General features: G+C 24.4%; 1 protein-coding gene across 7 annotated transcripts in view; it reads right to left on the bottom strand.

Moving 5' to 3' along the window:
- LOC129606242 (protein PF3D7_1417600-like) overlaps positions 1-15,274 on the bottom strand; it is a 56,251-nt gene that overhangs the window by 1,298 nt on the left and 39,679 nt on the right. For all 7 annotated transcript variants that reach the window (XM_055516438.1, XM_055516440.1, XM_055516441.1 and 4 more), the window contains 3 exons: positions 1,807-2,928; positions 932-1,313; positions 13-732 (listed from right to left, as the gene is read on the bottom strand). In XM_055516438.1, coding sequence (XP_055372413.1) covers positions 13-732; positions 932-1,313; positions 1,807-2,928 — 2,224 coding nt within the window. The remainder of the gene's footprint in view (positions 1-12; positions 733-931; positions 1,314-1,806; positions 2,929-15,274) is intronic.

Raw genomic sequence — 15,274 nt, 5'->3', positions numbered from 1 at the left:
TTAAACAATTACCTAAACCTTGATTTTGTGAGACTCCTACAACAATTCTACCACTTGCTTCACCAGTTTGAATTTCTTCATTTTCTTCATTTTCGCTTGGTAACATTTTGTCAGTTGTTAAATTAACTTGACTTTCAATATTATTTATTATACTTTTTCCAAATAGACCTTCATTATTACCATATTTTAAATTTTCATTATTAGAATCTTCATCATCAATTGATATTGCCAGAAACGGTAAACCGTTAGCACGACCATTTGAGTAATTGGATAATGTTGTTTGTTGAAATTGATCAGTAAATAAATTATAAATTTTTGAATTATAATCATCGTTTATTTCATCATCATCAACACTGTCTTCATCATTAAATTCATCATATTCATCGCAATTATTTTCATCAGATGCATCATCGCAATCATTATAACCATCACAACGCCATTTTTCTGTAATACATTTACTATCTGATTGACATTGAAATTCGTCATGATGACAAAATTGACAATTTTCTTCATCTTCACCCAGAGAACAATCTTTGATATTATCGCATTTCCATTGTTTTGGTATACAAGTATAGTCCAAACATTGATATTCATTATCATAACATTTAATGCTACGTCTTGTTGGATCTTCACATACATTACGATCACTTGAATCCGGATAACGATCGCAATCGAATGTCATTGTTAACATTTCTGAACTTGAGATTAAACCTGCACATGGTTCCAATATAGCTAAGGAATTTATTCAAAATTAAAGTATAAGATTAAATACGGTGAATAAGTATTTATTAATTTTTTTAGTATTATGCAAATTGATGGTTTATTAAATAATTTAAGCATAAAATTCATTATACATAATAAGTAATTACATGGTTTCGTAACGTATTTTGCTTGTTTATATAATTATGAATTTTTAATTCAGGGTATTTACCTTTACATATTCTTTTACATGGTTGTAATGATCCTAATTTTGCAGATCGGCATTCTGGTTCTAACACTGAACATATAAATTCTGCAGCACGATTTGAACATTTCGATGCAATTAAATATTTAAAATGTTCTAAATCCATTGACTCTAATATCCGTTTCGATTTTGTTGTTGTTAAATCATATCTTAATATACCTTGACAAATGGGCAATGAAGTTGATTCACAAACATCACTGGAGTTTGATATCAATGATTCAGTGGTGGTGCGAAATCTTGATGGACTTGTATCTTTATGATGTATTATTAACGGTAATGTTGGTGATACTTTAACTGTTGTAGTTGATGAGCTGCTCTGTATATCAGGAATCGGGGTTGTAGAATTATTCTAAAAAAAATTATTGCAATTTAATACTAGAATAGAGTTGTCGAATGAAGAGTGAATATATTGGTGCATAAACACGTTTTTAACAATTTTTTAAAAATTATTTAATTTTTTCAAGTTTTATGAAAACAATTGTGATATAATTAATATTATCAGAATTATACAGATGTTAAAATACAGGGAGAAGGTAGAGAATGCAATTTAAAATTTTAAAAAAAATTTGAAAAATATATTCGAATTCCGACATTAAGAAAATATTCTTCTGATTTCTTCTATAGATCTCAGTTTAAAGTCCAATAATGTAAAGTATTTCGTTGATTTATAAAGTCTAAATAGTAAATAAAATGGTAAGCGTTCCGGCTAAGACGCTTACTCCAGCAAAAATCAATAATCAAAAGAGTGTGACATGCAAACATGCTAAATCTATATATTCGACTGCATAATTAACTAAAAGTGTACAGTAAAAACAAAATTAATTTTTATATACTTTTCTTACTTCTTGACTTTCATATTTAATAATCTCATCATTTAATAATTTTAAAATTCTTTCATCTTCTTCAATTGGTACTCCAAAATTATTTTGATGCCCAGATGTAAATCCGATAACATGTATTGTTTCTTTTGTTGGTGGTAAAATAGATGACAAGATTGATTTTTCATTTGAATCCAAATATTTTTTATTATTTTCAGTGCTACTCTGTATTAGAATATCATCTTCTGGTTTAAAACCTTTTACAGTTGAAAATTTCATAATTTGTGTATTACGATGTAATAATGGATTTTTTGTAGTGCTTCCAGTATTTTTCATAATTTTAATTTTTTCATCAAATATTTTATTATTATTATTATTTTTCTTATTATCATTTTTAATATTATCCAATTCAAAATCAATTTCTTGTAATGAAATACCAGTTTTACTAAAGTTTTGCGATGACGATTTTATATTAATCGATTCATTCGATTTTGTAATTGTTGTTGAATTATCAGGGGATTTCATATATATTGTTAAAATTTCTTTAAGATTTTTATTGTTATCATTATTGTTACCTTTATTATTAATATTATTGTTATTATTGATATATATTGATTTCTCATTATTATTAATATTATAATCAGTTTCAATAACTTGTAAATTACCATTAAAATCTGTCAATGAAATTGTTTCATCAGAAAAGTTTGCAGACATTATATTATCATTTGATGATTCTGTTTTTGAATTAAAATTTTTTGAAATATTTGTGTTCATTATAAATAATAAAAATATTACACAACATAATACTAAACATAATAATAATAATAATATTGGCCATTTTGCATAACCCCAAAATGTTCTTGAATTTTCCAGTAAATTATGTTTATGCCAATGATACATTTTACTTGCACGATTTCGAAAATGTAATGGTTTCGATGATATTGATGATGATGCTGATGTTGTTGTTGTTGTTGTCGTTGTCGATTTCATTGGATAATCCGTTGATCCAGCTTTCCAAAAATTTATAGGATTTTGTATATTTGAACTATTCAAAGATATTGATTTCATGTCAGATCCATTTGTTGGTAAACCATTATTTTGATGACTTTGTGACGATAAATGATAGTAAGATTCAGGATATGTGCCCTAAAAAGGTAAAAATTTTATTATTTTTTTTTTTTGGTAATTGAAAAAAATGAATATTTTAAGGAATTATTAAATTTAAAAAATTAAGAATTAAGAATCTTATTAAGACTTTCATAATTTTAGAAAATTTTCGCTGTTTTCATTTCAAAAAATGAAAATTTAAGTGCGAGTATTGAAGAATAAATTGTGTCATCTTTATAATTTTAATTTTATGTTTTATCACAAGATGTCGTGACTATTAATACTCGTATTATTATTGATACTGCATTTTATACGACGACAATATGAAAATGAAAAGGAAGAATAAGCAGAAATATTTTGGTTTATACAAGAATGAAAAAAAAAATCGTTTATATGATTATGAAGTTCATATATGACCATATAAAGTCCTTGAATCTTTTTGCAACATGATATTGTAAAGCGCAATATTATCTTAATAGTCCGTTTAAGAATGAATTATGTATGCATTTTCAATAGCATGTCAAAATATACAAGACTGCAATATCGCGTTTTGTAAAACGCGTTTAAATTCGAGAAAAAAAAAAAACAAAAAATCATTAATTTGTTCATTAAAATGAATTTTATTTTCATGATTACTGGTAATAACAATAATTGTAAATTTCTTAATGGTGATTAAACTTTGCGAATTTCAATTTATTTATATTTTAAAAATAATAAGTTTTAATTTATGAATAATGAAGAGTTTTAACAAAAACAAAAGTGTGTGTATGTTTTTTATTTTTTCTTACTTTCAATACAATGTTACCAATGTTATGATGTTGTAATCATCAATGGTTCAATAGTGGCATCATTTGCGATTTTGTAATAAAGTTATAAAATCGGAGAAAGTATAAGTATGTAAGAAAATGTACAAATGGGGTGCATGAAACTTTTCTCGACAGTTTTTGGGTTTTTTTTTTAATTTTACTTTTTATTTTTTTTTAATATTTTAATATATTAATATATTTGAAAATAATCTTTCACGCAATGAAATTATTTTTATATGTTCAATTAAAACTCAATTCAATTTAATTTAAATTAATTTATTTAATATTTTTATAATAAGGTGATTTTTTTATCGTATTTTGAATTTTAATATTTTTAATATTGTGGCTATTTCGATTGTAGATTACATAAACTGTTATATAAAATATAAATTATTTTGAATTAAAGATTTTATATTGGAATTATTATAGGAAGACTATAATAAAAGCTTCAATGCTTCAATAATAATAATTGGGTGTACATGTCAAATTTGGTATATATGTATAGTTTTTTATTTTATTAGACATTCGAATTGATTTTTTGATCTGCTTCAAAATTTGTTTAATGTATTGTGATAAAAGTCTAAAGTTATGAGCAAAAATTATAAAATATTTGCAAATTATTTGTTTAAGGTCCTAATCATGGTATTTACGATACGATTAGGTTCTTAAACTCGCCGAGTAACAAAAAAGTGATCGAGTGTCATAATATTACCGTAATTCACAATTTTTGTGTTAGATTAAAATTTTATTGCATTATGTTGCGTATTTCTTTTTTTTCCAAAACTTACACAAATGTTAGAAATACCATTAACGAGACTTAGAAAGCGAAATACACAATTAGGCCGTCGAGTTTTAAGTTATTTTCTTTTTCTAGTACCTCACTTAGTCCTGAAGTTATGAGTAAAAGTATATAAATAGTTATGATTTTTTTCAAAACTTAATCTATAATTTAAATATAATTTACTAGAAATGTATTTTTTTGACTTGAGTGTAGTGTTCTTAGCCGTTTTATGACATACAAACCAAACTAGTATATTGATGATTCAGTGTTTAAGTTAAACTAATAGAACGTCAATTCGAAACAGATACGAGAACGAACACAATTTTTTTTATTTTTATTGAAATTAGGTTTCTAGAGCCAACAATAATTCTTAAAAACTTTAAATTTCTTAATGATTTGCGAAAATTTTATAACTTTGGTTTCTTTAGTTCTAATTTAATGGTAATTTTTAATTTCTATTGTTAATTAATTTATCTTTTTCATCATACGTTTCCAAAAAATATTTTAATAAGATCTTCAATTTTACAGTTTAAAAGCTTCATCATTCAATTCTTTTTACCGACTTTGTAATGTGTGTACAATAGGTTGGTTATGTGATGGCAACAAATTTTGCATATCGAGTTTTCGGTGGAAACGCATTTCTCCATGATAGGGAAGTGTAAATAAACTATTTTTAGGAACCTGTCGGTCTGTCGGTCTGTGTCTGCACGCGTGTATCTCAAGTTCGGCTGAACCGATTTTGATGAAATTTTATGTGAAAGTTAAGTTTATTTCGACTATGACACAGATTGATCAACTTTTGGGATATATCGGACCTGAGAGCCAAATTTACATTTTTCTAGGTATGTTAACTATAAGCTAGGTATGTTAACTATAAGAAAGAAGTATTTAACAGACATTTTTATAATATTTTGTAACATTTTCACTTAACTAGACAATACACATTGCGGTCGGTTATGTGCTGATCACATCAAATTTTTTTGATCTACAACATTGTAATATGAATAATTAATATTTTTGTGGTTTTATATTTAATGTTCCCGCCAGTTATTTAACAATAAACAATTTATAAACAATATAATTTAAAGAAATGTACCTATATATAAGTAATTATTGTAAATTATATGACAAAATTATTTATGAGAGTAGTTAAAAAAAAACTTAACAATTATTATGAATTAGAGCAAAACTTTAATATGAGCCTATACCAATTTTTTTTTATAATATTAATTTCTATTGTATAACAAATATAAATTTATACCTACTTAATTATCACTATATTATTATTGTTATAATTATATTAAAAAAATACGTATGCGGAAATTTTGAAAAAAATTTTAAAATAACAAAAATGATTATTTTTTCTTAAAAGTGAAATTAAAATTGGTTAAGCGTTTTTTCTTTTCATAATTGTTTTATTATTTAAAAAAAAAGGTTTAAAAAAAATTATTTAAAAAAAAAAATTTCTAATATTTTATGCTATATGGGCATTTGAACATCATAGATTCGTTGAATATTTGCTGAAAACTTTTGTTATTTACTCAGCGTTATTGTTAGGAATAATTTCCTATTATTTTTCTTTGTTTTAAACTATACAATTTTTTAAGAAACAATATTTAATTTTATTGCAAGCATTATAAAATTTGTACCACGTTTAGTAATTTGACATGCGTGTATGGCATCGTAGCATTATGGGATTTTTCAACATCCGCTTATTAAATAATACAACAAGTCAATAAAAAGAATTTGTATTTATTGGTTTCAGAGAGATGTAAACACCCAAATAACGTTATTAAGTTTTAGAAAAAAATCTGGATTTTCTTAAACCTCATGCATTTTCATATAAAACTCATGCGAATTGAGATTTTACATGAGTAGCGCCATCTCGTACCTTATTTAAATGTCGAACTAAATTTTTTTCTAATCTATGTAAGCAAAACCGAATTAAAATTTTGGAATTTATTTTTTAAAATTTTCTACAGTAAAAGATTATTAAGCTCGCATAAACTTAGAGGCATACGCATAAACTCCTAGACTCTACCTTCCTATATACATATATAATGCAGACTTTACAAGTTCTAGTACTACTTTATATTTTATGATTGATCAAAATTTTTTTATGCTTGTAAATCGGCAACATTTTTGGGTCTTTGAATACCAACAATGTTCATGCCCAGAATTGTTGTTTGAAGGAATTGCGATTTGTCAAGAATTACGATCTCCGTAGCAATTTTTATGAATTAAAAATTTTCAACTAACTGTACCAGTAAAATTGCAATTAAAAGTTGAAATTTTAATAAAAATATGGTTATGATTGAAAGTGTAACATTGAAAAATCAAATTTCATACATAAAATGTTAGATTGTGTTGAGTTAATGTACAGTAGAATTATTAAAAGAAGAAAAATTTCAAGCAGTGTAAAAATGAACCGTGTGAATTTTTTTTTTGGGTATTTTGTGCGGTAGTGCTTTTGATTTTGTTTTTTTACTACATATGTTTGTTGCAATTACTATTTGTAATTAAATTTAACTTTGCTGTTTTGTTTAACAGTTACATATAATTCGTTATAGTTATGTACATGTGTTTTTAATTTAATTCCTATTTTGGATGAAAAAATTGGCATTACTAAAGCAGAAGTTTTCTCATAAGATAATTTTTAATTATATATGGTTTACCACAACATGAGATTCAAAATTCTTTTTCTACATCTAATTAAATTTGATTTAGAATTTGATTAATAATAAAAATTATTATTATTTTTGGTTTTTCATTTAAGCAAAGTCAATATTATTGAAATGTACTCTTTTATTTCATCTATGATATTTTGAAGCTCGCTTATTAATCACAGTCCTGTTTTTTGCATATTTTTTTCTCAGATCTTCATTTTTAGTATTGCTTTATGTTTTCAGTTAGAATATTTACTTGATTTTCAAATATGAACAAAAATACTAATTTTTTCGCAAATCATGTAATTTAATTAAAAATTGAATAAAAAAAAATTAATTTTCATACAATACTCAATATTACAAGAAAATTGTTATTCTATATATGATTGATTATAATTATGTAAAACGGATCTTTATAATTATGTAAAGGCATACCTTAATAGTATCACGTTATACAATAATATGTTAAAGGTTAGGCTCGTCACTGTATGGTGTCAACGTCGAAATCATGACGTTGACACCATCTTTTTCCATCTTTTATTATAGATATTTACCATATACATGTTACCATATAAGTTGATTTATCTTCTTGTCAGATTGACTATTAAATGAAATTCTTTGCATATATACAAGTATACATATATATTGTTTAGACACTATGCAAAATTGGTAATTAAAATTTTGCTATATAATTAAAAATAGAGTTCTTAATTGAATTGAAAGTTGATATTAATTATAAATCTAAAACATGTACATGCATTATATAAGTAATTTCATTATATAAGTATTTCAAGATGCCTAAATTATTGAGTTAATTTTGAACACAATTTTATAGATAATTTTTTTTTAATTTTGGAAACTATATGTGAATTTTATCAATTTTCCTTTAAATTCATTCTTATTTGTGATTATAGTCTAAGAATATAAGAATCTATTGATGTTTACTAAAATTGCAAGCCTTTTGACGTCAAGTTTACATTCTACTTTTCATTAAGCATTTCGGTAAAAAAACTATTTTCTAAAATCAGAATCCAATACAGTTTTGCAATTTTGGTAAGCAACAAAGAACGCATACTAAGAAATTATTCTTCAAAATTTTGACAAAATTTGACATTTTGGTAAACAACGCTTAAATCAATATTATACTTTCCACAGATTCTATCATTATAAATTTAAAAATCGTAAAATTGCCGTAAAATCTTATTTTTGGTAGGCGCACTATGATCCTAGTAACTTCTATATTTTCATGTTACCAGTACCGATATTGTATTACCAATAACTATTATCTGTTTGTGATCTTCAGACAAGCTTTCCGAATGAATATAAATCCGAATTTATTTATGTGAGACCAAGACTACTATACTGTCATACAAATATCAAACAAAACTATAGAAAATTTTGTTAACACTCTTATTCTTAATTATATGTTTTGCATATTATGTAGAAAATTTAAAAGGTGTAGGTAATATTATAATTTTATTTTAAAATATTTTGACGGATCATAAAATTTAAAATGATTTTTTTTCTTTTTTAATAAATACTTGAAATATTTTTTAATTGATTGGTATTACACATAGTGTTATTAAAGTAGCTAGAAGGTAAAACTCATATGTGCATATTATACATTTAAGATTTATGGATTTTATTTTAGTATATAGAGAAATAAATGGAGCAAAAAAAATCAGCATGAGTCTTTTGTACTTAAATATACTTTGTATTAATTTAATCTATGCATTTATACATATGATAGAATGTGTATATATGAATTATAGGTATTAATGGGAGATATAATCTATATAATACTTGTATACATTTGAAATTATAACATATTTGTGGCGTATACTTATATAATTGGTTTTGATTTTTAATTCAATGAATAACTAAACTGGGCATGATTTTCTTTCTTAAATTAAAGAAAAAAAGTTCTTTGTTCTTAATTCATATGTCACTCTAAATAAATCATAAAAATTCTTAAGTATATAAATTATTATTTTTATTATTTATAAGATTAAAAGGAAAAGAGAGCATAAAATATACCACGATTTAAAAATAAATATCTATAATGTGTGAATACTATGCATATTGAATATTTGTAGACTTTATGAAATTAATAGTGGCTATATGAAAAGAGACCATATTTAAATACGAATATAAATCCTATAAGTACGTAAGATCAGTGTAATAAAGTGAAAATGCTTTTTATTGCAGACCCAAGCTAATTTAGGGCATCCTACCAAAACACTGATCTAATGTAAATTTGACATATTCACCAGTACAAATTTTAATTATTCAATGATTCAGTATGCCATTTAATTCAGCAATGTGTATTTTTAATTGCCAAATAAAGTAGATTGAAAATCAGTCAGCATTCTGGTCGCGTACTCATAATTTAAGTATTTCTACGTGAAATGGCATTTATATACTATCATTTATTATTTACTAATTATACAATTGTATTGAAATTATACTGGCTGAACAAATCACATTTGTGTACAGTAAGATTTATATTTTAGTGATTGAAAAAGAATAAACTTGTGCTAATCTTACAAGTTTATGCTTTTGTAGATAAGTGTATTTTAATATTTGACATTTCTGGTAATAGTTTTTTTCTGATTCTAACATTTTTCATATATTTATGGGTCTACTTTATGATTCTATTAATGATTGAATTAATTTACCGGAATATATTTTTTCTCTCGTTTTGTTGCATATAACTAGGCTACAGGGAATTCAACAGCAGAACATTTTCCATCAACATATTTAAAATTTTCACTGGCTCTAAAATTGAAATATAAAATTTTTAAATTAAAGAATAAATGAAGTAAAAACATGTTATTTAAATTTTAATTAATTAATTATGACATGATTTATATATACATATGTACATACATATATACATATTACCATCATTGACCAAAATATATTAAAAAAAAATTTCAATGAATATGGGGAATTTTTTTACTAAACTCAATGAAAAACCGCATGAATCATTCAAAATTTATGAACAAAAAAAATTCACTTAGACAATTTCAATTTAAATTTAATTATCATAAAGCTACGCATATTTATTTTTTATTCTTTTATATTTTCATTATGATTCAAAACTTATAAGTCCTTTGTTCTTGATTTTAATCAAATTAAACATTGCACAGTGATCAATCAACGCCGCTGATATCACCTGGTTGTTATTGTTTGTTTTTTTTGTCAGAGATCTCACTTGTGTGTGTTTATATCTACACAAATATAATACTTATTTGAATGTTGGTATTAAAATATTATTATATAAAGCCATTTATTTATTTTCATTCTAATATTGAACACATTTAAAAAATATAAATATAATTTTTGCATAATTTTAGGAGTACATGAAAAATTCAAATTAAGTCAAAGTTTTTCAATGGAATTGAATAGTTAGTAGTATTCTAGCTACAACTAAACACTTTAAATAACCTAGTACAATTATAGGTCATTTAAAGTGTTTAGTTGTATTTTTTTGGTAAAAAGATGTTGACCATTAATTTTTTGCTTTGCTAGAAGTTTTATAAAGGTTATAATTTAAAAAAAATTAGTTTTCCAAAATTGAAATTTTTTAATTCAGTGTTAATATGTACCTTGGACTTGCTCAATTTACTGTCTAAGAGAAAAGCGTTTGAAAAGAAAAATCTAACTGAAGATAACTGTTTAATTTTCACAGCCTTTTTATTATATAGCATATGCTTCGTTTGTTTATATGCTACGTCATTAATCTCTCTATGTTTGTGGTAAATGTTTTAAAACCAAAAAAATTTAAAACGTGTTCAAGCAAGTTAAGTAAAAGCAAATCTATAATAAATTATCGAAAATTGGGAATTATAGAAAATGTATTTTCTTTCTTGAAATGTATAGGTCTTCTGTAAGGACTCGTACGATATGCGAACCCGGAGAACTGAAGCTTTCCATATATGATATCAATTTGTAAATAAATGTGCGGGTTTAAATTTGTTTTGTAAACGTACAAAATTTCATAAAATTTATTTCCACTTAAAAAATGTACTTATGTACTTATCCTTATGTATGTACTTATCCTATACTTGAAAAGAATAATATGATTACAAAATTCATATTCGAAAATTTACATACAAGGTATATATAAATATAGTGTTCGAACAGTTGCAGACAATCAACACAATTTAATTGGTTTAACAAATTTTATTAATTATTTATATATAAAAATTTAATTAAATCAACATGCGACAACATACAACATCTCACGGGTATGTCAGACACAAGATAAATTGAGGTATAAAAATATTAATCTTATATAATATTTTAGTGCATTGTTAAAAAATCCTTAAATTTGAATGCAGTTTAATACGTAAAACTTTAGAATTTTACAAGAGTAGTGTGTTAATTGCGCTATATTCATTACTAGTTGTTGTAATATTGAAATCAATACATAATATTTATAATTGAGCACAACGGAGTCTTCTACCACATAGTGCTGTTGATATTCTAATCGTCAAATTTACTACAAACATAAATATTTTCTCGTTAACTGTAAATATAATTCATATATGAGCAATTATTTATTATCACTCAATTTTCCTTAAGCTACTTAAATTCATATGGATATGATTGCTAAGTGACATACATATTTTATATACTTATAGCTTTAAGTGAAATATGATTTGATTTGACCTTCAAACACACCTCTTTTGAATATTTAAAAGAATTTTCCAAAAAAGAAAAGATTAAAAAAAGTTGAAAAAGTATTTACATATGTGTTATGTTTTAACAGTAAAAGGGGTGTCTGCTATTTAAAGGCACTGCTATGTACCATTGCTTAGATCCTTATGTATTGCTACATTTTGTATGGAATCAATGTACATATGTTCTTTTCTTAACTTTTTAATTTTTAAGTATAACTCCCTTCCTGCGGCAGATAGACGAATGACTAAATATTATTTGGAAGCCTCAAGGCAAGAGCATTCTTATGAATATCCAAGCGTTATCAATTTTTAGAAATTTTAAAGATATTTTATGGGTAAATTGAAAGTTTGCATAACAGAAAGAGAGACACAATGTTAAACGGTTGTTCTTTATTTTTTCTAAGTCAGTGAAGAAAAAAATATAAAAAAAATATTCGCTGTACTTTGAACTTCTAAGCCATAAAAGGTAGGATGTTTACTGAAATAGCAAATTAAAGCTCAGCTAAGCCATGGTAAAATTAGAGAAACCTACAGTTACGTAACAAAAAATTTTTTTTTTAAATTTAAGTTAAAATTTAAATTTTTCGAATCGCCTACGATTCCGAAATTTGAAAATATTATACCCTATCTAGATATTCATGAGTTTTGAGGTTTCTTGGTCATATTAAAATGTCGCCTTTCTTTTACAGGTATGCGGAGTTATACTTAAAATTACAAAAAGTAAAAAAAAAACAGTCGAGATTGATTTTAAGTCCCAGGAACTCGGATCATGTTGAGCTACATACATTGGTTTCATATAAAAGTTTTATCTACTCATAAGAATCTGTACAGTGGTATGTAACGGTCTAGTTATGACACACTCTGTATATAAATTTCTTAACAAAATTGTACATTTTACTTGAGTCATAAAAATAAAAATTTGAGCAATTTTTTACTTATATTTTAACTTGCCAGAGTTTATAAAAAACTGCTCACTAATCTTGTAGATATCTAAATTTTTTTTTACGTAATTTAATAGGCTCTTCATAATGTGCGAATGTAAAACAAATATGTATATTTTAATATAGATATATACATACATACATACATATATGAATTGCATTTACTTTTTCAATACGCGATCTGATTTTATTTTCAATTTGAACTACCTTATAAATACTTCTGTAAATTTCGTGAACTAGTTTACTTTTAATATTTAAATCTAATAAAATGGTATGGCATGGTTAAGCGATTAAGATACATAAATTATGGTCTTCTGATTAGGTGGTAACAAGTTTAAACTTATTAACGAATGAAAAAAAAAAAAACTAAAATCAAAACTCTTGCATCTTGTGCAGTGAATATGTTTGAATAATCGTGTACAATATTTAGAATTACATATTATGCTGTCCAAGTTAATATTCAAAATTATATAGAAGTAAAGTTGGGGTAAAATAAAAATATTAAGTTTACAGCATTTAACAATCACAATTTATTGGGAACTGTAAATATCTACAAGGATTAATTTAGAATCCGCAACGGTATACAATGGTTATTTGAAAAATTAGTGGATCAAGAATGTTCGAAAACGGCAGTTCCCAATGAATTACACGAAAACAAAGAATTTTTTACTTCTGAGTTGTAAGGAAAAATGTATAAAGAATTTACAAGAAGGTAAATTATGAGATGCAATAACTAGAGAAGTAGTGAGAAGATAAAAACGAAAATGTCCTATTACCGTTCATCTAGATCGGAATTTATTCTAAGCATAGTTTGTTAATGTTATTTAGTTTCGGCCATCTTCCAATTGAAATAACGAAAACTCAAACTATTATGAGTTTCGCGTTTAATATCAGCTTACTATACAGAGATTACATATATGTATATGTATAGGCAGTTTATCATATTACTGCGTAAGCGCTATCGCGTCGTCATTTAATAAAATGGTTGTAAAATTCTGGTCTCAAGCAATTTTGTCAATAAATCTACAATAATATTCTTACTTTTTTTTTCTTGTTTAAATTTAATATTGTTTAAATCCGATACTTAATTTAATTTAAAAAAAAATTAGAACCGAAAATGTCAAAATTATGCAAATAGCGTTTGATAATTTTTTATTTTATTTATTTTTTTTAAATTGAAGGGTGGATAAATGATTTTTATATGAGTGAAAATTTAAAATTTAAAAGTGTGAAAATTAATTTATAGTATAAATACGGTATATTTTTATATGTATGATCGCACATATATATATATATCTATATATATACATATATAATTAACTTTCATTATTTATAATAAAAAAAAAATTATATGTGATTAAAACTTAAGTTTGACAACTGAACTGAAATTTTTATTTATATTTTAAATTTTGACATATGTACACATGTATATATACATACATATATATACTATAGAATTATAGTTTTAGTTTTAATTACTTTGATATTGTTGCTATAACATAGACCAAAAATGTTTCTTGGGTAATTTAATTAAGAGTTTAAAAAAGAATTTTCTATAGATTTGGGCATAGAATTAACACGCATAAATTTATTTATGCACAGCTCTTCAAAAATATGTAATCGAATTTAGACGAAATCTTAAAATTTTAAAAATTTAAAGGCAAATTTTAAAATACATTACATTTTTGCCGAAATTATGGACATACTTATTGTACATACACGTATTTGTACAGGGCATTTTCTTCAATTTAGATTTAAAGTATCAATTTGACTTATTAAGCAAGAAAATTTTGACGTAAGATGAATCTTATATACTCTTACGTTTTTTTGTACGTGTTATGAACAATTACACTCGTAACATTTAAAATCATTCCCTTTACAAGAATAAAAACTTAGAATGAATTAAAATGAATTTCTCAAATTCTTTCATTTCCAGTGTAATTCCTCCAACTTTCACGTAACGAGAATCATTTTAATGGCACAATAGGTTTAAAATTTTACAAATAGCGTGCCACAAAATGAAATTTAATTATTTACATAGAATTTTTTTTTCTAATTTGCTACCTATATATGTATGTATAAAACATAGTGCATGTCTGCAAATTTAACCGCAAATAATTGCCACAATTGAATGTGATATTAATGTACCTACGCCTATAATTTTGAACTTTGTAATTCATAATGCTTATATTTTATTAAATCCAAAAAAAAAATTATTATTAAAATACACCTAGTAAAAAAAAAACTGAAATAAAAAACAAGAAATGTATGTATGTACTAATTTAATTGAAACCAACCCAACCACCTCTCTAAAATGTCACAAATCATCGTTTTATTAGTATTAAATATGTATACATAATCAAAAAATTTGTTATGTAAATTACAGAAAAAAAACCGTATTTTAAATTTTGCAAAAAAAACGTATGAATTCACAAATAAAATTGCAACTCTGAAAAAAAAATTGCAAGAAAATCTACAATTTTCATAAAAGGAAAATAAACTA

The sequence above is a fragment of the Condylostylus longicornis genome, unplaced genomic scaffold, assembly GCF_029603195.1.
Source record: "Condylostylus longicornis isolate FDR11 unplaced genomic scaffold, ASM2960319v2 ptg000018l, whole genome shotgun sequence".
Lineage (NCBI taxonomy): Eukaryota > Metazoa > Arthropoda > Insecta > Diptera > Dolichopodidae > Condylostylus > Condylostylus longicornis.
The sequence above is the reverse complement of the archived record's forward strand: the minus strand, read 5'-3'. Positions and strand labels throughout refer to the sequence as shown.